The sequence below is a fragment of the Rhinatrema bivittatum genome, chromosome 8, assembly GCF_901001135.1.
Source record: "Rhinatrema bivittatum chromosome 8, aRhiBiv1.1, whole genome shotgun sequence".
NCBI lineage: Eukaryota > Metazoa > Chordata > Amphibia > Gymnophiona > Rhinatrematidae > Rhinatrema > Rhinatrema bivittatum.
In genome coordinates this window covers 225,599,070-225,624,658 of record NC_042622.1, presented here as the reverse complement: position 1 = coordinate 225,624,658, position 25,589 = coordinate 225,599,070, and the positions used below count along the sequence as shown (strand labels likewise).

Below are 25,589 nucleotides of genomic sequence, written 5' to 3'. Positions count from 1 at the left end.
CACTAAAAGCCTGGAGTTCCCTTGTAAGCGTCTGTAAAGACAGCAGGGGGTCCGTAATGGTAAACAGTAAATCGTCCGCAAAAAGGGACAATTTGGAGGAGAACCCGCCAGCCTGTACCCCCGCTATACTATTGTTATGCCGTATGCAGTATGCAAAGGGTTCCAAAAAAAGAGCGAAGAGTAGGGGGGATAAGGGACAGCCTTGCCGGGTTCCCCGTTGAACTGCGAATGAGGAGGAGTAAGCTCCATTAATTTTTAAACAAGCGGTCGGCCCCTCATATAATTGACAAATCCACCGTAAAAATTTGTCCCCTAAATTATACTTTTGCAAAGTTTGGAATAAAAAAGGCCAGTGCACATAATCAAAGGCCTTTTCGGCGTCGATGGCCAACAAAGCCATGGGTATATTCTGAGTCCTAGCCCACCACATTGCATCAATAGCCTTCCGAACATTATCGGACGCCATCCGGCCCGGAATGAAACCAGCTTGTTCAAAATGAACCAAAGCAGGCAGAAAGGTGTTAAGCCGTTGGGCGAGGATTTTCGCGAGCAATTTCAAGTCCAAATTGATTAAAGAAATGGGACGGTAAGAACCACAAACCGTAGGGTCCCGCCCAGGTTTACCAATTAGGGTCACCCCTGCCAAATTAGCCGCCCTGGACAGGGTACCTTGGTTTTGGAGCGAGTTAAATAATTTTACAAGAGGGGCTACCAATATATTAGCAAATTTTTTATAAAAAACGGCCGTATACCCGTCCAAGCCCGGGGATTTTCCCACTTTCAGGGATCGTATTGCCCACAGTACCTCCGCTGCCGTAATGTCACGGGTTAAGAACTTTTGGTCCTCCAGTGTTACCTGTGGGAGCGGAATGGACTGTAAGTATTCCGCTATAGCGTCAGGGCTAATGTGAGAATTGGGAGCGTATAATTCAGAGTAGAACCGGGTAAAGCGCTGCCTAATCTCCAGATTAGAAGTAAGCATATCCCCACGTTCATCCTTTATCTTTACTATGTTGCACTGGACTTGCCTAGCCTTCAACTTACGGGCCAGATGTCTCCCTGCCTTATTCCCCCCTTCATAAAAGAGCTGTCTTACTCGATCCATTTGATAAGCTATCTGCGCCGCTTCTATGGACACCAGATGCATACGCAATTGGTCCATTTGCAGCAAGAGACGCGTTGCCCCAGTTTTGGCATGCAGGAGCTCCAGCCTCTGCAGCTGTTGTATGGTCTCGAGCTTATCCTTCTGCTTTTGTTTCTTGACGGAGGCTCCTTTAGCTATAAGTTTACCCCTTACTACAGCCTTAAGGCAATCCCATAGTGTGGTCGGTGTGATTTCTGGGGTATCATTAATTAACAAATATTCCTGTATGTCAGAATATAAAAGAGCGCAGAAGCCCTCGTCCTCCAATAAGCTGTCGTTGAGCTTCCAGTAGCGTTGTCCGGAATCGGATGCCAAAACAGCTAGTTGTAAAGACACCGGACCGTGATCGGACCAGGTGATAGCCCCAATGGCCGGTTGAGTAACCTGGTTTGAGCATCCCTTGTCGACTAAGAGGTAATCAATTCTAGAGTATGTTTTATGGGCCCTAGAATAAAAAGTATAATTTCTCTGCTTGGGATGCCAAACCCGCCATGTGTCAATTAAACTTATAACGCCTTAAAAAACTATGGAAGCCCTGGCGCTCTCTCCGTTTATTGGAGGTACTGCCATTGGAATTATCTAGCCTGGGGTTCGTGGTTAAATTGAAATCCCCTCCGATAAGGAGGTGGCCCTCTGCGCTCTGATCGAGAAACTGCGACAAACGAGCCAGGAAAACATCCTGAGCCACGTTAGGGGCATAAACACTGAGTAAAGAATATTTGACAGTCGCAATGGCCACATTCACTAAAACATATCGCCCCTCCGGGTCTGGATAGCAGCCTAGAAGCTCATAGTGTAAATTCTTGTGAATAAGGATGCCCACCCCCAAATATTTATGGGCTAGCGGCCGTGCCGCCCAGTATTGTCCCGGATAATCGCTATTACGTAGTAAGCGCTCATATCGCTTTTTCAAATGTGTTTCTTGTAGGAACGCTATCATAGTATGATGCTGGGCCAAATCCGAAAAAAGGGACTGGCGTTTTAATGGGGTGTTGAGGCCCTTAACATTTAGGGTTTGGATATGTATAGACGTCATATCAAAAACATAAGAGAAATCCTAGTTTAATCGGATGATGGCTATACCAGAGCGAGCTCCCCACCTGTCCCCATAACCAGCTTCTGGCAGTCCCCCTAATAGGAAGAAACCATAAGTCAGGCCCACCTCTATGCCCCTTCCCCGCGCCCCCACCCCCCGATCGGTATGGTCCGCCATAGAGGCCCATACCCTGTAAATATGGGAGGACACAATCATTCCAGCAACAGCCCTCCCCCTTCGACAGCTAGAAACCTGATATACTTTCAAGAGTAAACATACAAACACTCCTGGAAATAAGAGATCGGATTACCAACCAATAATGAACAACATTTCAAAGATAGAGAACATGGCAGCACAGAGTGTAACTAAGGATAAACAGCCACAAGACCTGCACCAAGCAGACCCAGTGTGTCCCAGCGTACTCAGCGCCTACACAGCGCAGCGCTAGGCGATATGATCTGCACTGTCCAGACTCCAAACAACAAGAAACCAGGGCCCAGAGAGAACTCATCCCTGCGGTTCTTTGTCCGGGTGCCTCCGCAGCCGCTTGTCACCGCGATTAACTCTTTGCCACCTGGGTGGGTCCTCCCTGCGCAAGGGTGGCTTAGGTGCCGCAGGCAGCTCCGCAATCTCTCCATAACCGGCTGTCTGTAATATTTGTGAAGCCTCCGCTGGGGTTTTTACTCGGTGCGCTTCTCCTTTCACAGAAAAGGACAGCCCAAAGGGAAACAGCCATCTGTAACGGATTTCTTCCCGTCTCAAAAGCTCTGTAACTGGTTTGAAATCCCGCCTTTTCTTAATGGTCACTGGGGAGAGGTCTATAAATATCATTACCTCGTGGCCTTGCCATTGCCACTTGTTTTGTCGCCGAGCAATGCCTGCTAGTTGTTCCTTTAAGACATAATCCTGAAAGCAGGCAATAATGTCTTTGGGGAGATTGTTGACCCTGGGGCCAAGAACCCGGTGCACTCGAACTAGCTGAATCTCTGCATCCGCAGATAGGGGCTGGGCCGTCTCCCCAGCCAGCAGCAGCATGCCACAGATTTGTTTCACCACAGCAGCGCAATCGGCATAATCGGGGAGTTCAGGCACGCCACGAAAGCGGAGGTTATTCCGCCGAGACCTATTCTCTAGGTCCTCGACCTTATCTTGCAGGCGTTCTACCTCAGATTGTATAAGGGAGAAATTCGTACGGTTCACCTTCACCTCCTCGCTGTTTGCCTCAGCTCGGGTCTCAACTTCAAAAAGTCGCCGCCCATTCTCAGCCAGGTCCCCTTTAATATCTTCAATCGAGGTACGGAGGTCGGCAGTATTGGCAGCCAATTCTTGTTTTAAATCCGCAAACCAGCGTTTCATGTCTGCCTTGGTAGGCAGATCTGAAGTATCCAGCTGTTCCTCCCCCATCTCCCCCGGCGATTCCGCCGCATCCACGCTGCCGGCCGCCATGTTGCTTTCTAGCGATTCCTCGGGTAATACCAATTTATGGTAAGAATACTTTTTAAAATCGAGCGGTTTCTTCCGGCTCGACATGGGATGAGTGCTGGGGTGCCCCGGGTGCGTTTTGTCCCCCAAAGTAGTGCTGTTGGAGTGCTCGATGTAATTAGATGCTGTCGCTGAACGGAGGAGCCGCAGGTTCAGGCTGCCATCTGCATGGATGACGTCACTTCCTCCTTCTGCCGTCATTTCTATGTTAAGACCCACTGGTCTGACGTAATCTTGGTCCACTCCTTGTAAAACAGGGACAACCGGCCCCCAACGATTGGCACCAAGGAGCGAACCAGTCTGGCATCATTGGTAAGATTTGGAACTACCTTGGGAAGGACCATCTCTCCCCAGTCTTCTTCCGCAACAGGCTGCTGCTGGGAGTTTCTAGAGGCCCTTGCAGGGTGAAAACGCCCGTTCCTCCCTGCCTGAAAACGGGTCTGGAAGGAGCTCTTCCCTTTGGGCTTAGCCTTGGGCAACTTATGCACCTTGTTCTCGCCAAGAAATTTAATCATCTCCTCCAAATCTTGACCGAATAATAACTTTAATTTAAAGGGCAAAGCGCCCATCTAAGCCTCGGAGGAGATGTCGGCTGACCAGTTCCTCAACCAGAGGAGCCTGCGAGCCAAAACCGCCGACACTAGAGTTCTGGAGGATGTTCTGAGAAGATCATATAAAGCATCAGCACCATAGGCCACCATGGCTTCCAGCCGCTCTGCTTCCTGAGTCTCGGAATCAGACAAGGACTTTTCAGCTTGTAAGCGCTGCACCCAGCGCAAGCCCACTCTGAGCATGAAGCTGCTACATACAGCTGCTCGAATGCCAAGCGCTGAAACCTCGAAAATCTTCTTGAGGTTCGCTTCCAATTTTCTGTCCTGAAGGTCATTTAGAGCCGTGGCAATAGCCACCAGAATGGTCGTCTTCTTTGTGACCACCGACACCGAAGCATCCACCTTGGGGATCTGGAGAAGCTCCAAAGGGTTCTCTGGGAGGAGGTATAGCTTATCCATGGACCTGCTGACTTTCAGACCTGTATCAGGAGTGTCCCACTCCTTAAATACCATAGAACTGACTGATTAATGGAAGGGAAAAGATGTTGCTGGACCTCGCATACCAGTGAGTATAGGATCCACGTCCACCAGAGACAACTCTTCCTGCAGAGCTTTTAAACCTAGCTCCTCCAGAAAAGCAGGGATCAAAGGCTCTAGCTCCTCCTTGTAAAATAAGCGGACCACTTTGGGGTCATCCCCTTCAACCACTGATCCCTTAGGTAACTCCAGCACTGAATTCTGATCCTTTAAGACTGCGTTGTGAGGGGGCCGTTCTGCGGTCGGCGGGTCCTCCCCTTCTGAAAATTCAGGAGAGGAGTCCGGAGCCGCAGAGGGCCCCGGGGCCCCTACGGCCCTGGTAGCTTTAGGATCTCGGGACGTTTGGGGCCTCTTGGCCTGTCCTGCAGGTTTGTGCACATTCCTGGCCTTCCTGGCTTTGTAAGCTTTATGAAGCAGCAGCACAAAATCGGATGAAAAATCCGACAAAGGATCCAAGTCATCATGAGAGCCCTCATCAGTCAGGACAAGATTCCCCGCCCTAATCCGACCTTCTCCGGAGGTACCAGGCTCAGGAGACAACAGGGAAGAGAAATTCTCCTCCCCTTCCGCGTGCCACGAGGCAGCCGAAAAACTAGACAAAATGGCCGCTGTTCCCACACTCAGCGGGAATGGGTCGTCTACTCCCGGCCTCGGAGAGGTGAGCCCACCAGATTCGCGGCACCCACAGGAAAAAGGCGCATCCTTACCTGATGAAGTCTCTCCCCTGGAGAGGCATCGAGCGCATTGGCTGTCGCAGGAGAGGAATGCGCGCTTCCCCACAAACCGTGGAGGAGGAACCATGCGGCATCCCGAAGTAGAGAGCTGCCACAACAAGGCACCAGAAAACCAGAATGCTGAAGCGCCGGGAGGGGCTGCTCCAAGACCGCCCAAACTGCTGCTCCCCAAAGCCTGCTAGCAAACTGAGATATCGCTCATTTCCTTTTTTATTTTTTTAAAGTATTAAAAAGAAAAGGATTCTTCCCATAGAGAGTAGCAGCAGGCTGTGATCCTCCCACAGGGTGCAGAAGCTGGAACCTCTATAATTCACCCTGACTAGTGCCAAGGTAATGAGCAATCAGGACTCCCAACCCCCTGTTCATTCGCCTCACCAACCAGGAGGGATGACCCCACCAGGACCTAGCAATCCCCTGGCAGGCTCAGTAAATCCAAAATCCTTTTTTTCCCCCCAGACTGCAGACCCAGGGTTTTGCACCTCCACCATCTGCTGGAGACAGAGAAATACTGAGAGACTGCAGGTGGCACCTCAAGTTAAGGGGCAGTGTCAGTAAAACTTTCTCTGTCTCCATCTGCTGGACAGGCGGCAAAACCCAGGAATCTGGACTGATCTGGGTACGTACAGGGAACTCCTCCTTAAACAAGCAGACTACTCGAGGATCATTACCCTCCAACACCAGCAACTCATCCAGGTCCAGATCATCCTTATTCGCATCTGGATCCACATTCGGGGTTGTATCCGTGTCCACACCCAGGACGGCGTCCTGTAAATTGAGGGGGTCCTCCAGAATACCATCAGAGTCCACCCCATCCCTGGGGTCAAGCTCCAGACCTGTTTGACCCAAACCCAGTCATCGCAAAAGATCCCTGGATCCTCCTGTAGGAACCACCTTTGGGTTCTTAGAAGCATGCGAGGGTGGCCTCTTCGGATGCTTGACCCCCCACTCCCTTCCTCGTCAGGAAGGCCTTATGAAGGAGTAGAACAAACTCTGGAGAAAAATGTTCTGGGTCTTCAAGCCCCCTGACCAGAAAGACTGGTTTCTGAATCTTGACCCCCATCGACATCATCCTGTACTACAGGCGACAGAGAGGGAGGGGAATCCTACGAATCTCTGTTGGGCGCAGAGCCCTGCACGTGATCTCCAGCGGGTACAGTCGCCCCCGAGATCCTCCCGGCCACAGCCAGGGCCCACCTCTCCAGGGGATCCCTCCCCGAGATTCCTTCATCACCCGCTCAGCTGAGCAGACCAGGTCCCACAGGCTGCTACACATGGATATGGCGCCATTCCCGCAGCAGTACAGGCCCCACACGCAGCTCAGCCAGTGCGTATGTTGACCGTCCGCAAAAAGCGGTTGGAGCGGCTCGCAGGAAACCCCCGACGTGAAGGCAGAGTCCCGCTGGCAAAAAGCACGCAGCAGTGCCAGCCTGAGGTCCCGACTGACAGAGAACAGGAAAAGGAAACCGCACCCGCGGTCCCGGAGAGCGAAGCCGTGATTTCCCTCACAGCCCTGGGACCCCTGGTGCGAGGGAGAAGGGAGAGAAACACCCCCCAACCTTCCCCTCCTGAAGTGCTGACAGCTCCGACTGTCACTAAGGCACTCATTGCTGACTGTTCCTTTCAACTGCTGTAAAAAGGTCAAGATCTCTCTCTCGTTTAAAAAAAAAAAAACAACAACAAAAACAGCTTGATTACAGAGAACAGGGTACTTCCCTGATAGGCTGATGCAGACTCAGGAGGGGGCATCGGTGACCCTGAGGGAGCCAGGCCTCTGGCTATCAGGACCTCCGGCCGGTCGAAGGCGAACACCAGCCAGGGGTTCCAACCCTCCCCCCCCCCGGTTGCCCTGCTCCACCTGAGGAATGGTCTACGAAGGAGCCTAACACCTTAGGAAGCCTTCGAAACTTCGGGAAAACCAGACCTGTCTCTCAAATTAAATTTGGTCAGATTGCAGGTTAGCACCTTTACCATTTCGCTGGAGACAGAGAAATATTGGGGGACTGCAGGAAGCACTCTTGGTTATGTGGCAATGCCTCAAGGTTTGTTCTCTTCCTCCATCTGCTGGTAGGGCTGCATAACCCACTTGTCTGGACTGATCTGGGTATGTACAGGAATGTAGGTTAGCACTAAACACTTAAGACATTTTACAGAACTATTGCTCTAACTTCTGAAGTTAGCAGTTAAATACTAAACATATACCTGTAAAACAAGATTGTATAAAACATGCACAATATAACCCAACTGTACATAATTTCATGGGCATCGCCTTAACCCAAAGTGCTTCAAAAGAAGACATGCTAACACCTCTGAAGTCCTCTCCTCACCTCAGCTGAGCTCTCAGAGGAGTGATAGTCTGCCTGGGGGTCTTTACTACCATAGTCTCGGGAGTATGATCGGTAATCCACATCTTGGTAATCATGTTCTCCCGATTCTGCTGCCTCATCTGGGGACCAGTCAGCGCCGTACCTTCCCATGCGGTCTCCACGGCCGCGTCTGCAAGACAAAAAAGCAGGGCTGTCACCAGCAAAACCTCACCCATGTGTCTCCTGGTCTAGGCTTATGGGAAACCACTCACAGTCTTCTGTGCAATATTTTAAAGGGGACCGCTGGCAAATAAACATTTCTGTGCTATTTTGGGGACAGTAAGAGCTGGAACACTTTAGCCACACTGGAAATGTTTTCTTGAGCCAGTAATGCCGAGACTACTAGAATTAGTAGAAAAACACTTTAAAAGTTTTAATTTGGAAGATCCATTTTAAACATGGTTGCCAATACATTCCTCTGGTTTTGCCAGTTTGTAATCAGTTCACTTCCTTGCGCATCATGGAACATGAGTTCCAATCTACTATAAAGCTGGAAGGCAGGGCTACTAGATAAAAATAGCACAAGAGCAAGGGTTGCTTCCAACAGAGTTTGCATGCGTGCCCACTGCTTGGTCACCTTGCTTGCCCACTGCTTACAACGGCCCTGCCAGAAGGATTAGGGATCAGTGCAGATGCTGCAAGAAAAAATAAAGATGCTTAAGGCCAGAGGTGGCCAACTCCGGTCCTCAAGAGCAACAAACAGGCCTGATTTTCAGAATATCCACAATGAATATGCATGAGATAGATTTGCATACAGTGGTGGCAGTGCATGCAAATTTATCTCATGCGAATTCATTGTGGATATCCTGAAAACCAGGCCTGTTTGTGGGTCATGAGGACCGGAGTTGGCCACCCCTGCCCTAAACTGTACAGGGAATGGCCAGAAAGACAAAACATCTTAAAAATAAAAATGAACAAAAATAGTCTGAAGCAAGAAACACAAAAACAATTATTTCTGGAGAAAGAACAGAGAGGAAGAATAAAGGTATAACTGTTTTGAGATTTCTCTGTGATACAGAATGACTTTAAGCAGGATGCAAAATTTTTTCCATTCTGAAAAGGTCAGCTTATTACCGCCTCTCGTAGTCCATCCTCTTGCTCTTCTCAGAATTCCTGTATGCTGCTTTTCTCCCCTCTTTACCACTCTCCGACAAATTTCTGTCCTTGGCAGAGGACCAGGATTCCCCGCTGTAAGGGTACGCCATCTAAACGGCTTTCTGCAAGAGGCACAGGCCCTAGCATTCAGCTCACTGCCACGGTTCTGTCAAAGCAAATGATTAACTCTCAGAATCTGAGTATTGTATAAAAATTACAGTAGGAAACAGATGCTGAATCTTCATGTGACAGTGTACAAGATATTTTATCCTTTTATGTCTCACTTCATCCTACTGCATTTGTACTAACGTTGCTTCCTTTCTGAAAGCTGTCATGAAGCCCAAGTACTGGAAGTGTGCTCTTAGCTCATCTAGTCCAGATGTGGCTGCACGGATATTTCTCTGTGGCTCTAAAGCACATTAGGATTCCGTCTGGATTACAAGTTCAGTATAAAACCAAAATGTACATCAAGCAGCCATTAAAATCTATGTGGCACCAGAACAGTGATACACAATCCTTTAATGATGTCAGAAGGTGAAAGCTGCAGAGAACACATACAAGCAAAACAACCACCAAAAATATATGTTCATCTATTCTCATAGCTCCTCTTCCCCCACCCCTCCGCAGCTTCTTATACCTTAGGCACTGCAGCTAACGCTGCCTCCTTCCTCCCTCTCACCCGACCCTAGGCCTCCACCCCAGCCTCTTCCCCCCCCCCCCCCCCCCCGACACTCGAGCTCTCCCCTTCTCTTTCCTTTTCTCCAGCCTCCCTCCGCAGCTGCCCCTCCTCCTTTTCCCCCCCCAGCCTGCTTCCCACTCCTCCCCTTCAGCCCCCAAACCTCCTCACCTCCGGCTCTCCCAGCTTCCCGGCCGTTTTCCGGCTTCCTCCCGCGGACGGCCTGTGATGTCACCGGAGCGCTCGTGCCGCCGGAGTCGTGTCGGGGAAGGCCTCGACTGCCAATCGGGAGCGGCGAACAGAACGAACCAGCGAGCCCGCGGGCGGGCGGCCGGAGAGGCAGGCGCGGACTATGACGTCAGCCCGGCTGCAGTGCCCCCTGCTGTCCCGGAGGAGCCGCTGTACACAGGATGCTGCTGACTGCGTCTTGAACGGTGTGCAGCTGCTGCTAGCTCTGAATGCAACACGCACGTATCAGTCTAATGCAGTTGCACACCAGACTGGCCCCCCCCCCCGGATCACCAACTTGGCACCGAGATGAAGTAAGTTCTGAACTGAAAGCAAATACAGGTGGCGATATCAGATGCAACCGAGTAAGCCAGTCGCCCAACTGGTGAGAGCAATGAACTCGGGACCAGGCGACCTGGGCTCAAATCGCACTTGTGCCACTGTCGTTTGCCATGTGACCTTGGGCAAGTAATTTTATCTCCCATTGCCTTATAGGGTGAGAGCTTCAGGGAAATGACATATACCGGCATGTAGTGTTTGTATAGCATTTTGTAATATTCTAGTTCTCTCCCATAAAGGGCACATGGCAACCCCTGACGGTGCTGACCTGATACCACCAAGGGATTTGTGCAGTGCCCTTTCGGGGGGGGGGGGGGGGGGAAGGTACCCGTTCTCACATGCTGGATGCATGTTTGTTTCTAAATAATCCAGGGCAAATCAAGTAGATGGAGGAAAAAAAAAAAAAAGATGTGCCAGTACCAGCATGTAACCCCTGAAAAAAAGGCCCGGTTTTAATAAAATAATTGGTATGGATAGGCAGTGCACATACAGGGTAGAGATAGAGGATGGCTGAGCTGGAGCAAAAAGGCTGTCTAACATGAAGAGAGGGGCAACCCCTAGGGGAAAGTTTTGGGGGGGACAAACCAACCAAAGCAATGCTCAAGCACAATACAATGAGGAAAGACAAAAAAAAAAATCTTAGAAAAAATACATTTATTGGAATAACTTACAGTTTTAATTATATATTCATGATACACAAGTAGCAGGTCATTTGCCACTATAGTCCAAGCATTTCTTCCCTGCTCAGAGAAAGTAACAGCAGACATTTCCCTTGTGAAAGTGAAAAATTAACTTCTGCTGGACATGAATAAGTGATTAAAGGTTAGACTGAGGGACCTGTTTACTACACATTTGTGCCTGTGAGAAAAATGCTTAGTAAATCGGACCCTGAGATTGCCAAACTTATTTCCATTTGTGACCAGACCCAACTTTAAATTTGGGTGTGCAGAGATCATGCTAAAGTTCTTTCTCCACATTCAGGTCAGTTCTTCTCCTCAAGGTAACATTACAGCAGGGCAGAAACAAGCATGACCTCTATTTCCCGATGCAGAAGTCACGAAAGATGACATCCAAAATATCCTCAGCTCCCACTTTGCCTGTAATTTTTCCCAAGTTTCTCTGAGCTGTCCGAAGCCCCTCTGCAGCCAGGACGAGATCCTGCTCTCTGTAATGGCGATATTGAGCCAGTGCTTCCAAGCATCCGACCAGGTGCAGACGATGCCGTGTCTGGGTGAGACTGGGAGCTCCAACCAAGGGGTCACCACACCTGGAAGACAAATACATATGACTGTGCTTTTCAGCAGACAAGCACTGACTGGTAAGTTACAGAAAAGAGAAGTGCAGGACACGTGGTAAAAACTATTACCTGTTCATGCAAAGGGAAAGAAGAGGTTATGCCATATAGATCATTTCAATGCCTGGCTCAAAAACCTGGTGTAAGAAAAGCGGTTTTGGATACATTGGAGGCTTGGGCCATGTAAGGAGCGATAAAAGATTATATGGTCTACAATTGTCTATGGCAGGAAAGAGGATGCTAGGTGAAAAATTCAGATCATACATTACCAGGCATTTAAATTAGGGAGTAGGGGGTGGATGGAGGTGGCCAGTAAATTTGGCATGTCACCCCCAAAACAGAAAGAAGGAAGAGAAAGTAACAATCAATCAGTTCAAAAAAGCAGAAAACGGTGACTAGGAAGAATAGTTGGAAAGCTTTGATTGCAAATGCTTGTAGTCTGGGCAACAAAATCCCAGACCTGCAGGCCCTAATGGTGGAGGCAGGCTTGGCCGTTGTTGCTGTTAGAGACCTGGTTCACTGATTTCATGACTGGGATACAGCCATCCCTGGCTATAACTTGATAAGGAACAAGAAGAGGGAGGAGCAGCTCTTTATGTCAAACAGTATCAAAGCAACTGAATTGCAAAGGATGTGGGAGTCGAGAAAAAGCATTATAGACCGTCCTAAAAAAAAAAAAAAAAAAAAGAAGATGGTGCTTCCATTTTTAATGATGTGATCTACAGGCCACAGACTCAAACAGAAGAAATTGACAGAAAACTCAAAGACGATATCCAAAAGGTGGGAAAGAAGGAAGAAGTGTTGAAATTGTTGGAGATTTTAATCTGGTGGATGTGGATTGGAGTATCCCTTCTGTGGAATCTACAATAAGTAGAGAGATAGTGGGTGCCATTCAAGAGGCTCTGCTCAAACAAATGGTAATGGAAACCACAAGGGAGGGTGTGATACTCGACCTAGTGCTTACTAATGGTGATAATGTTCCTAATGTTTAGGTAGGAACTCACCTGAGCACCAGTGATCATCAGATAGTATGGTTTGATTTTGCAAATAAGATATGGAGAAGACACACGAAGACCCGAGTTTTGAATTTCAAAAATACAGACTGTGTCAAAATGGGGATGGTACCTGGAGGAAAAACTAAAAAAGGCTGAGAGAAAATGGGTGAGGTTGAACAACAGTGGGCCAAGCTAAAAGACGTTATTACAAATTCAAATTCTACAGGAGAAATTACTTACCTGATAATTTCATTTTCCTTAGTCTAGACAGATGGAATTTGGACCAATAGGTTGTGCTCCCCTGCCAGCAGATGGAGACAGAGTCAGGTTTCAAAGCTGAAATCACCCTAGATACACCCTGCAGCAACCTCAGCTCTTCAGTATTCTCTTCAAAAGCCACTGTGGATTACTAGTGAAAAAACTTGATTAAAAATATGATTAAAAACAGATAACCGTAACTGTACTCAACCAAACACTGAACCCCAGTAGAGATGCCCTTATCTAGGGACTGAATGACGGCTTATCCGTAATAGATATCCAATCCACGGGCAAATCCTTGGCACCGTTCTTGGGCAGCCATGGGTGGGATGCTGAATCCATCTATCTACACTAAGGAAAACGAAATTATCATTCTATCCTTCTGCTTTGGGCAAGAAGGATAGAATGGTACGAAGCCGTAATGCTCCTGGAATCATCTGGAGGAATGGTTCCCGACAAGACAATGCCTGCAGTTTAGAGATGTGATGTGCTGAGCAAACAGCCACCAAGAACGCAAGGAAAGACTGTGCAGCAGCCGAAAGGAGGGCCCTGCCAAAAATTCCAATGCTAGATTAAGATTCTACAAGGGAACCGGCCACCGTAGGGGTAGCTGGAGGTGCTTCACTCTTTTCAGAAAACAGACCATGTCCGGAAAAGCCGATAGGCAGGTTTCGTTCACCTCGCCCCTAAAACAGAAGGGGCAAGGTGAACGAGGTTAACAAGGAGTTAAGGGTCAAACCTTTATTCAAACCGTCCTGCAAAAATTCCAGAATTTGTTGGATTTTGAACGGGGGGGGGGGGGGAGAAACGACACACCATGTTCTTCGCACCAGGTTTCAAATACTCTCCAGACCTGCACATACGCTAGGGACCTAGAGAACTTCCAAGCATAGAGTAAGGTGCAATTACTGCCACAGAATATCCTCGCTTCATCAGGCGAGCCTCTTAAGGGCCAGACCATAACAGAATAGAGTTGGATTCTCGTGAAGGACCGGTCCCCTGCTGTAGCAGGCCCCTGTGCAGTGGGAGGCACAGGGGGGTCTCCACCAGGAGTCTCCGCATGTCCACATACCACGAATGCCTGGGCCAATCTGGAGCTATTAGTATGACTCATCCCCTGTGGCGCTCGATCCTGTGAATGACTCTGCCTAGCAGGGGGCCACGGAGGAAAGGCTTACAGCAACTCTTCTTCTGGCCAGGTCTGAATTAGAGCATCGATCCCCAGGGACCACTGATCTCTTCTGCGACTGAAGAATCGGGGAACCTTTGTATTGTGGGGTGTGACCAGCAGGTCGATGGGCGGGAGACCCCAGCAATCTACTATCAGCTGAAAGGCTTTTGCCGACAACGCCCACTCTCCTGGATCCAGATTCTTCTTGCTTAGAAAGTCTGCTCTGACCTTGTCTCTTCCTGCGATGTAGGAGACTGAGATCATCTGTAGATGTATTTCTGCCCATTCCATAAGAAAATCTATTTCCTGTGACACTTGCTGGCTCTTGATTCCACCCTGGCAGTTGATGTAGGCTACTGTCATTGCGTAGTCCGACTTTACACGAACCACTTAACCCTGGAGTCTGTGGCTGAATTGTAGACCCACCAATCTGACTGCCCAGGCTACCAGGTGGTTGATTTTCCAGAGGGCCTCTTCCTCGGTCCAACATCCCTGGGCTGTCAGCTTCTAATAGTGAGTTCCCCAGCCCTGGAGGCCCATAGCTGTTGTGAGGACCAGCCAGTTCAGGGGTACACCCCTGGCTCAGATGAGCTTCCTGCAGCCACCACTGGAGCAGAGAGCATATTGCCATCAGTAAGTGGAGACGAATCAAATAGTCTTGAGACTGCGGGTTCCAACCTGACAGTAATGACTGCTGAAATGGTCACATGTGTGCCCTCACCCATGGCACTACTTCCAGGGTTCTGGCCATCAAACCGAGAACTTGGAGATGGCTCCACACCGTCTGGCATATCGTGCTCATCAACTGACACACTTGGGACATCAACGTCCTTATCCATGTGGTCAGAAGGAAGTCCTTGCCCTGCTTGGTGTCAAACCAGACTCCCAGATATTCCAAAGACTGGGAGGGCTTGAGACTGCTTTTGTCCAGGTTTACGGCCCAGCCAAGTTCCTGAAGCAAGGAAGTCACCTTGTTGGTCACCAAGAGACTCTCTTCCACGGACTTGGCCCGGATCAACCAGTTGTCCGAGTATGCACCAGGAGTCCCTCTTTCCTCAGTGATAACATTATGACCACCATAATTTTGGAAAATGTTCTGGGGTTGGTGGCTAGGCCAAAGGGCAGTGCCCGGAACGGTTAATGGTGACCCAGTACTGCAAAGCGTAGGAAGCTGTGTTCTTGATGGATTGGAATATGTAGGTAGGCCTTGGATAGGGCCAGGGAGGTTAAGAACTTTCCCGATTGTACGGCCATTATCATGGAGCGTAGTGTTTCCATGTGGAAATGATTCACTCATAGATGTCAGTTGATGCTCTTGAGTTCCAGGATGGGGCGAAAGGAACTTCCTTTTTGGGTATGATGAAATAACGCCCCGTATTTTCCTGAGGAGCAGGCACTGGGATTATAACCCTCATCCTGAGGAGCCTTAAAAAAGAGTAGACTCCACTGGCTGCTTCTTGTGCTGGGAATGGCAAGGAGACATCATGAATATGTCCCGAGGAGTGCTGTGAAATTTCAGTGCATATCCTTTTCGTATGACCTTCAGGACCCATTTGTCTGAAGTGATCTCGACCCACCGCTGGTAGAAGAGGGACAAAGACCCCCTATCTCCTCATTCCGAGGGTGGGTTGGCAAAATTTCACTGGGGGGTTTGGGACGAACCTGAACCCAAGCCTGTCCCTCTCTTGGGCTATCAACCACAAAAGGACTGAAACCTCCCAAAGGGCCAAGACCTCTGAACTGCCAAGTTTCTGTAGGGGCAAAAGCATCAGGAGCCCCTGAATCAACCCTTCATAGGCAAGGAGCACTGTAACTGCTCTCTCTTATCTTCTGGTAGCCAGGGAACTTGAAAATCGCCCCATTTACTGGCTAGCTTTTCCAATTCACTTCCAAAAAGGAGTGATCCTTTAAAGGGCTTCTTGAAGGTTGCATCTGCTGACCAATTCCGCAGCCATAGCTGTGTTCTGGCCGCCACCAATGAGGCCACTCCTCTGGCCAAAGTACGGACTAGATCCGAGCCCATGTCAGCTAAGAAGGCGGCAGCAGCAGGTTCTATAACCACTCTGGAATTCACCCCCAAGTCAACCACCTCCTAAGAGAGTAAGCGGCACGAATGAGCTACCAGGGCACAAGAAGAAACAATCTGTAAGGTCATTGCTACTGCGTCAAAGGCCTGTTTATGGATGGACTCCATCTGTCTATCGTGCGCATCCTTTAAGGCCGCTCTTCCCTCCACTGGGACAGTTGTTCATTTAGAGACAGCACAGACCAGCACATCCACTTTAGGGAAACGCAAATGCTCTCTCACTGCCAAATCCAGTGGGTATATAGATTATAATGCTGGTCCGCCTTTAAAACTTGCTTCTGGGGCATCCCATTCCAGGTCAATCAACATCTGGATGGCTTCCAGTACTGGAAAGTAGCAAGAGGCTTTCCTTAGGGAAATCAGAATGGGATTCTTCTTTGGTTCCATCACAGAGTGCACCCCGGGAACTCCCAGCATCTTCAGGGTCTGGGAAACCAGGGCCAGCAATTTGTCTCTGGAAAAAAACTGTAACATGGTCCGATATGGTTCTAAGCCAGGGGGAATTTCTCCATCTTCCAAGGAATCTGCGGGTTCCTGCCAGGGGTAAACTTGGTGAGGCAGGGCATGCCTCGAGGTCTGCCGATAGGACTGGGAGAGGGAGGGATTACCGGCTGAGGTTCCATCCGGACAGGGGTCAGTGAGGTAGCAGACTGCACCTGTATGAAGGCTTGAAGGCCCTGGAAAAATTCCATCCAAGAGAAGGCAGCCGGGTCCATGCCTAGCCCAGGAGGTACTGGGGTAGGTGCCGCTGAATTTCCCTCTCCCATGGATGACCTTGTCCCAGGGGTACTCAGATCCGGGGTACTTCCAGTTAAGGCTGTGGCTAACCCATCCTCTGAATGGGAGGAGCCGGGCTTAGCAAACTCCGGGGAGGCCACCTCTCCCTGGGCTTCCTCACAATGCTGACATAAGTTGCACGTCACACTGTGAAGCCCTAATATGACAAGCAGCGCAGAGATAAAGGCGCTTATGTTTCTTGGCTGCCAGAGCCATTGGTGGCAGTAACTGTGCGATCTGTCGGCTTGCGCTTAAAATTTTTTACGCACAGATTTCGGGCACTTAGGCAGAGCGCGGCGAGGAGTATGCACAGCCCATGCACCCAGCTTTATCTGTATTCTGCTTAGTAGGTTGTGCGCGTATGTATGTGTGGGACACTATGAGCATAGCACGAGCGTAGAGCCAAAGCACTGCACGTACCAACGTTCTATGGAGGGGAATACGGCACCCATAAAGACACGCAAAATGGCACTGCCACAGCCACTGTGCCAACCAAGCCTAAAGCGGGGCCTAGTTCACCGGGGTCCGCTCAACCCGCTCGGAAGCCCACTTCCCCTTACCCGAATGGGATCAGGAACATCAGTACGGTGCGCTGAGCAAGGAGACTGGAGGAAGTCTTACCAAAAACCTCTCCAGACATTTCTGAATCAGGAGGTACTTTTTTTTTTTTTTTTTTAAACTTACCTGGGCTCAGCACTTACCAGCTGAGTACAGAGATGGTCTACGGCTGCGGAGGGGGAGGGGGCTTTGCCTGTCACTGCTGTGCTCAGCTTCCTACACCTGCTGCCTTTCAGCTGCTTCAGCAGCAAAGCCCACGTCGGGAATTGGCTACCTGACCAAGGCACACCTCTGAGGGATCTCGGAAATCGCCTCAGGAATTCTCAACTGGGGGAGGGACCTTTAGGTATCACCGCAGGAGAGCAGGGCTCAATCTTTCTCCAATTTAAATGTTGAATTTCTCCTTCCAAAAAGTACAGCAATCCCCATAGGGATAGGTATGTCCACCATCTGTTAGAGACAGAAAATACTGAAGGGTTGAGATCACTGCAAGGGTGTACTTAGGGTGACGTCAGCTTTGAAATCTGACTCTGCATCCATCTGCTGGCAGGGGAGCATAACCCATTGGTCCTGAGTCCATCTGGCTACACGCTAGCAAATCTATATATTAGAAAAGTTAACAAGAGTAAGAGGAATAAAACTGATCTGGTTCTCAAAGGAAGTGGCTGAAAAAATAAAGGCAAAAAGAAAGGGTGCAAGAATTATAAAGGATCCCAAAAAGAGGAACACAGGAAAGAATATCTGGTGACGCTGAGGCAGACGAACACAGAAATCAGGAAAGCAAAAGGTCAAGTGGGAGAAAGGACTGCCAAAGAGGTAAAACAAGGTGACAAATAATTTTTCAGATATATCAGAGAAAGAAGGGGGCTAGAAGTGGTATAGTGAAATTGAAATTGTGTTCAATTCTGGAGTCCATGTCTCAAAAAGGATACAGACAGGATGGAGATGGTCCAGAGAAGGGCGACCAAGATGATATGGGATTTCCATCGAATGATTCATGAGGAGAGGCTGAAGGACCTAAATATGTAAACCCTGGAGGAGAGGAGATGCAGACCTTTAGATACCTGAAAGGTTTTAATGATGCACAAATGTCAAACCTTTTAGAAGAACTAGGGGTCACGAAATGAGACTCCAGGGGACACGACTCAGAACCAACGTCAGGAAATATTTCTTCACGGAGAGAGTGGTGGATGCCTGGAATGCCCTGCTGGAGAAGGTAGCGAAGACAAAAACAGGGGCATGGGAGAAACACTGTGGATCCCGAAAGTCTAGAGGATGGAAATGAGGAAAAGAGTGCATGGGGGTAACTTGCTGGTGCGGCAGTTACTACCCTTAATCAATAAGCCTTCATATTTTTGATGCAACATTGCTCTCTGCTTCAATGGCAGGGGGAAAAGAGGAGTTGGATTCAGTCTACAACAAGGGCCCTGACTTTTACAGTCTGGGGAACTTATAAGCATGGGGGTAACCTGCACTGACCAGCAATTACTACCCTAAACAGAAGGCAAGAGATTACTACCCTTAGCCAATAAGCCTTGATGACAGTTGGGGTTGGAAGAGGAATTGGATTGAGATGACCACCAACACAGGCCCTGACTAATACGGTCTGGATACTGATATGCCTTAGAAGCAGCCCTGTACTTTTTCATGTATATGAAAAAGTACAGGGCTGCTTCTAAGGCAAAGTACATAAGCAAACCACATCAGCATTGTCTGAATTTTCAAGGCGGCTCACTGAATAACTGCACAGAGCAGCAGTTGCTACCCTTAAGAGAAACACTGGGTAACCTGCATGGCGTGGCAGATACTACCATAGGAAGCTTGCTGGGCAGACTGGATAGACCTCTTGGTCCTTTTCTGCCATCACTAGTATGTTACTATGTTATGTTACTATGAGATGTGACAAGGAATAACATGTGGAGAGAAACAAAGAAATGGCAGAAATATTAAACAAATATTTTAGTTTGGTGTTCACTAAAGAAGACCCTGGAGAAGGACATTTGCTAGTTGACAAGATCTTAGAAGGAAGTAGAGTAGACGAAACTCCATTTACAGAAGAGAATATGGGAGGAACTACGCAAAGTGGGCAAGACCATGGGGCTGGATGAGATCCATCCCAGGATACTAAGAGAACTCAGATGTGCTGGCGGGTCTGCTAAAGCACCTGTTCAATAGAGCCCTGGAAACGGGACGGGTGCCGCTGGATTGGAGAACAGCGGTGGTGATCCCGCTTCACAAGAGTGGGAGCACAGAAGAGGCTGGAAACTACAGGCTGGTTAGCCTCACCTCCGTGGTGGGAAAATTAATGGAGACACAGCTGAAGGAAAGGATAATGAATTCTCTACAATCCAGTGGCTTGCTAGCCCCAAAGTAGCATGGATTCCCATCAGGGGAAGGTCCTGTTGGACAAATCTGATTGATATTTTTGACTGGGTGACTAGAAAATTGGATCAAGGAAGCTCGCTTGATGTGATTTACTTGGATTTCAGCAAAGCTTTTGATTCAGTCCCGCATAGGAGACTTGTGAATAAAATGCGAATTATGGGAGTGAGCACAAAGGTGGTGGCATGGATTACAAATTGGTTGACTGATACAAGACGCATGTAAAGGAAAATTGGTTCGTACCTGCTAATTTTCGTTCCTGTAATACCACAGATCAGTCCAGACCAGTGGGTTATTCATCCCTTCCAGCTGGAGTCGGAGAACAAAACTTTGAGGCACTGATTCTTAACTGAGTGCCACCTGCAGGACCTCAGTATTGACCTGTGCCCAAGCCTGATGCGTCTGAGGTGGACCCTTGGGCCAAGGTAGGGTTGACACAACCCGTAGGGTAGGGACCTACGGGTCCCCACCATCGGCAGGCAGAGGCCAGCTGGAGCTTCACCAATACCAGCCCTCGTTCCCTGCTGGTTGAGCCTTTGGGTGCCGGGGCCGGCTGGACTTAGGTCAGCCTCTGTGGAGATCGAGATCAACCCAGAGACAGCAGATGAGAGATGGTACAGTCTTACACTGGACTAGGTAGTGTCTTGGAGACTCGGGCGCCAAAGAAACGAAGGCAGACAGGGGGGCACCCGAGCAAGAGCAGGCTGAAGCCTGAATAGAACAAGTCCAGGAAGTAGGCTGAAAAGGTGTCTAGGAACAGGATTGAGTCAGGCGGAAATCTGGAAGCAGTGGCAAGCAAGGCTGAGGTCTGATCATGGAGAAGGTCAAGCATAGTCAGGCAATGCAGAGGTCCGGGTCTGGAGAGAGGCAATGGCGTGGTCAGGTGATGTAGAGGTCCGGGTCTGGAAAAAGTCAACGGTGTGGTCAGGTGAAGCAGAGTCAAAGTCCGTGTAGGCAATCCAAGGAAAGGTGAAGAGCAGGAACGTAGGAGCAAGGAGTCAGGAACCAGGATCAGCGATGAACAGCAAGACGGGAGTGAGACGAAACTCTCAGGAGGCAATGAGTACTCAACCAGCGAGGAGACCTGTTGCAAAGGCAAAGCTAGGGAGCGGAGCCCAGACTTAAGTAACAGTGCTCCACTGACATCATCTGGGGCTGCGGCTTGGTTCCCGCCGCGGGCCCTACTTAAGCATTAGTGATGCGGGCGTGGTGCCGTGTAGCAGTGTCTCTCCGCAGGCCATGCAGAGAGGCCCGTCGTTGAGCAATGGACGTGATGGCTGGACCGGGAACGCCAGGGACTGCAGCTGAGCCAGAGGCACCAAGGGAGGTCAGAGGATAGCTGGCGGCCCACTGCCACCAGAGACAAGGGACCAGGTGCTGGAGTTACTGCAGAGAGGTGAGGGGTCCGTGCTGCGGGTCTGCCGCGGACGGCATGCAAAACAAAGTCAAGATACTTTAGATACCCCTTCACACAGACATAGGGAACTAAAGGGTGGATAACCCTGAACTATAAACCTTCTTAATCAAGAATCAAACAAGACAAGGAAGTGAATCCCATAACTGCCCTCTAAGAGAAAAATTCTTTATTAAACAGAAAAATTCTGTACTAAGCAGCAAAACGTGGCAGAAAACCTGTTTTTCTGCATCAAATTGGAGGGCCTCTGGACTGAATCTGTGGTATTATAGGAACGAAAATTAGCAGGTAAGAACCAATTTTCCTTTCCTGAATATATCCAGATCAGACCAGTGGGATGGACCCAAGCACCCCTAAACCGGGCAGCCCCCAAAAGACCTGCACATAGGACACTCTCCCCAAAGGATGGCTCATCCTGTGCCCTGACATCCAGACAATAATGCCTGGTAAAGGTATGAACTGAGGACCACACTGCGTCCTACAAATCTCCTGTGGTGACAGAAGTTGACACTCGGCCCAGGAAGCAGCCTCCATCCTAGTGGAATGTGCCCGCAAACCAACTGGAATTTGTTGTCTCTTACAAACTTAAGACGAACAAAGCCTCCCTAAGACAACGAGATATGGTAGCCTTAGAGGCTTTGTCCCCTTTTCTTCAGTCCACTGAAGAAGACAAACATATGATCTGAGCGATGAAAAGCATTAGTAACCTACAAATAGCGAAGTAGCATCCGCCGCACATCAGAAGATGTAATTTTCTATCCTGAGGAGAATCTTTCGTCTACACTGGAAAACCCAGAAGATCTACCATCTGATTAACATGAAAGGTAGATACCACCTTAGGAACAAAGGAAAGCATTGTTCTCAATGAGATTCTATTCCCGGAAATCCGCAAAAACGGATCCCTACATGACAGAGCCTGAAAGACCATGAACCTCTGGTGCTCCGGCCTGATGGCTATGTGCAAATATGCCTCAAACTCTCCTGCCACACTAAGAGTTCAGGGTCTCAGCCAACAGACTCAGCAAGACATCTCTGTGAAAAAAAGAAACATTTGGGCAGAGTCCAAAGCGGTTCTCAATCATATGCAATTGCTCCCTCTTCTAGAAGTGAGAAAGCTAGTTCTCCATCGGAATCCTCAGACATCTCATGATCCACACCCCCTTGAACATTACCAGGGATAGCCTCCCTGTGGCATTTGCCTGCCATGATTGACAAATAGGAGGCCCGAGCACACGATCCCTACATACTTGGTTGCTTCGCCTTCATTGGGCACCCCTGTAGAAAGGTCTACAGGCCCTGGAAACATTCCACCCAGGAGAAGGAGGATGGATCTATACCGGAGCCCATAGGCCCAACCTTGTTCTCTCCAACCTCTCTCGGGGAAGCTTCTGCCCTCGGGAACAAGGGAGGAGAACTGACCATTGCCTCATCTCCCACTCCACTCCTCCTCCAGACACCATAGGCAGAGGGAATGTCCCAACATGGGCAAAAGCTGTAATAGTCAAATCGCTTTGAGCATCTAAACAGCACTAACGCAAAAGAGAGAGAGTGAGTGAGGACTGAACTGCTATCAGACAGCAAGCCTCACAGATAGCAAGGCACTTGGACCTGTTCGTCCTTGGCACCTAGCCCTCCTGAGCTCTGGCTCTAAGTGGCCTCCTGTGTGCACACCAATGCCACTTGGGCGTACATGCACACCCCTCCAGGATGCACCCAAATACGCGATCAAGATTAAGTCACAGTTGTCCATGCTCAAGTACCTGCGCAAATATGCACTCAAGTCTAAGTTGCAGACTTACACACACAAATCTAGGCCCTGGCCTTACATGCACAGGTCCCAGCACATACAACCGCCACGCGGTGAGAATGAGTGCACGTGCCTACGCACGCGAGAAAAGAACTGCTGCGGTGGCCTACCACATGGCCAAGTAAAGCCTGCCTGCACTTTAGGCCCGGATCCATTTAACATCCAGCACTGAAAATCATTGGCCTGAAGAGATTCTCAACAGCTCAGGCCTCTTGGCTGGCCAAGAATCCATAGAGACTGGGGTCAAGAGCAGCAGCATGCTAAACACGCTTTGTACATAAACAAATTAAAACCGACAGAAGACTTCTACTCCTCTTCAATGCAAGTGCCAGTGATATTTGAGGAGGGGGATTCAGCTGCCTCTCCCGCTGATGCTGCTAGGGAATAAAAAATGGCCACCGTTTCTGCGCTGACAGGGAAAGCCTTGGTGCTAGACCCTGTCATCAGTGAGGCTTGTTCTATTAGTGCAGCCATGCTTGATGCAGACCCCTGAATGCTTCTGCTGCACGCACACGCTATTCCTCCCTGCACCCACGGCACCACCAGCACCTCAAAGGCAAGCAGGGGAACAGTCCCACAGCACCCCGGAGCCCACACCCACACCTGGTCTTCTCCGCAGGCAGAGAAGCTGCTGAAAAAACCCCCATCGCTGAGCTCCCGCTGGAACCCCGCTGCTGCACAGATTCCTCTATCTTAGTTAGAACACGAACATAAGAAATTGCCATGCTGGGTCAGACCAAGGTCCATCAAGCCCAGCATCCTGTTTCCAACAGAGGCCAAAACCAGGCCACAAGAACCTGGCAAGTACCCAAACACTAAGAAGATCCCATGCTACTGATGCAATTAATAGCAGTGGCTATTCCCTAAGTAAACTTGATTAACAGTAGTTAATGGACTTCTCCTCCAAGAACTTATCCAAACCTTTTTTAAACCCAGCTACACTAACTGCACTAATCACATCCTCTGGCAACAAATTCCAGAGTTTAATTGTGCGTTGAGTGAAAAAAGAATGTTCTCTGATTAGTCTTAAATGTGCTACTTTCTATCTTCATGGAGTGCCCCCTAGTCCTTCTATTATCCGAAAGTGTAAATAACAGATTCACATCTACTCGTTCAAGACCTCTCATGATTTTAAAGACCTCTATCATATCACTCCTCATCTGTCTCTTTGCCTTGTTTTCTTTTTTTTGTACTCTTATGAGAACAAAGACAGATACATAGAAACCAATATTTTTCTTTGGCATAGAGCAGAGCTTTCCAAATTGTGTCGCGGCACCTTAGTATGTCGCCTGCAGTTTGAAGGTTGTGTCGCCCGGTCCATGTAGCAGTAGGGCCGGCGGAAGCAGGGAATTACAGCAGGAAGATCAGCGGGGCCGTGGTGGAGCTTACCTCACCACGGCCCGAAGAAAAGGGTCACAGTCACTCCTCCTCCTTCCTGCCTGTGCAGCCCAGGAAGAAAAACATTGCCGGAGCCATGTGGGCAGGAAGGAGGAGCATCTGCCGTGTACAGAAGAGCAGCGTTAATGGGCCGCCGAATATCCCACGTCATGGTGGCCCGAGAAGAGGAGGAAACCCAGTAGTAGGGCCACTGTGAGAATGAGAACCTGATTGTGTTTATGAGGGAAGAAGACAGATGGAGAGAAAAGAAATAGAAAAAAAAAGACCCTGTAAAAGGAATTGGCAAAAAATCAAGAAAGGGAAGGTGGGAAAAAAAGCCTGTGACCAACTGATTAGAAAACTAAGATCAGACAACAAAGGTAAAAAAATAAACTACTTTTTACTGATTGGCACGTGTAATCTTTGGGAATGTGCAAGAGTAGCACTTTCTCTATGCGGATCTCGCAATGTACGAGATCGACATGGAGGAAATGGAAGCCCGCAAATATTTAATATCACGGGGCCTGCACAGAGGAGGCAGCAGAACGGGTTTCAGTGCCAGTAGCAGCAATCAGCACCTCCCCAAATATCCACATGACATCAGTGACAGTGGCAGCAGAGAGGCTCCGAGGTTGCTGGCAAAAGAAAGAAAGGGGGGGGTCTGCCTTTATTTAACACTTTTATATACCGAGGTTCTAGTAACAAAGTTACTAATCACTTTGGTTTACATACAACATTGAATTTGACTTAAAACGTGAGTCTTACAGAGAACAGGGAAATGAAGAACTAGGATATAACTCATTTTAAACTCATTATGAAATAGATCATTTTAAATAACAGAAATCAAAAATACAAGAGATTGGGATCAAACATGTGACAAGCGATCAATCGTTGGCTAGAAAAATTTGTTATTGCATCTAGGATTATTAAGCAGTGGGAGACATAATGAATTGTCCAGGGTGGGTAGGAATGAGTAAAGTCCAACTCAGGCGTAGGCTTGGGTGAAAAGCCAGTTCTTGAGTCTTTTTTTGAAGGTGATCGGGCATTGTTCGAGCCTAAGGTCTGAAGGGAGAGAGTTCCATTGGTTCGGGCCGGCTGTGGAGAAGGCTCTTTTGTTTGAAGATGTTTTGATTGGAGGGGTTTTTAAGAGAGCCTCTCTGTGCAGATCTCAAAGGACAGGAGGATGAATACAGCTGTAATGGGATCCCGAGGTCAAGAGGGGAGGTTTTGTGGATGATTGAAAAAGTTTTGTAGAGGATTCTATATTTTATAGGGAGCCAGTGGA

The 25,589-nt window shown here is 48.9% G+C and overlaps 2 protein-coding genes across 5 annotated transcripts in view; both read right to left on the bottom strand.

The window, feature by feature from the left end:
* The window catches only part of RBM10 (RNA binding motif protein 10), a 158,287-nt gene extending 148,331 nt beyond the window's left edge, over positions 1-9,956 (bottom strand). Inside the window, exons 1-3 of one of the 2 annotated variants that reach the window (XM_029613792.1) lie at positions 9,790-9,956; positions 8,922-9,108; positions 7,809-7,977 (exon numbers count right to left, since the gene is read on the bottom strand). In XM_029613792.1, the coding sequence (XP_029469652.1) occupies positions 7,809-7,977; positions 8,922-9,052 (300 nt within the window). In that variant the 5' untranslated portion in view covers positions 9,053-9,108; positions 9,790-9,956. Of the gene's footprint in view, positions 1-7,808; positions 7,978-8,921; positions 9,109-9,579; positions 9,600-9,789 lie in introns of those variants that run through there. The other variant, XM_029613793.1, reaches the window with a different exon arrangement.
* An 852-nt stretch (positions 9,957-10,808) lies between these two features.
* GTPBP3 (GTP binding protein 3, mitochondrial) overlaps positions 10,809-25,589 on the bottom strand; it is a 61,783-nt gene continuing 47,002 nt past the window's right edge. For all 3 annotated transcript variants that reach the window (XM_029613790.1, XM_029613791.1, XM_029613788.1), the window contains exon 9: positions 10,809-11,452. In XM_029613790.1, coding sequence (XP_029469650.1) covers positions 11,221-11,452 — 232 coding nt within the window. In that variant the 3' untranslated portion in view covers positions 10,809-11,220. The remainder of the gene's footprint in view (positions 11,453-25,589) is intronic.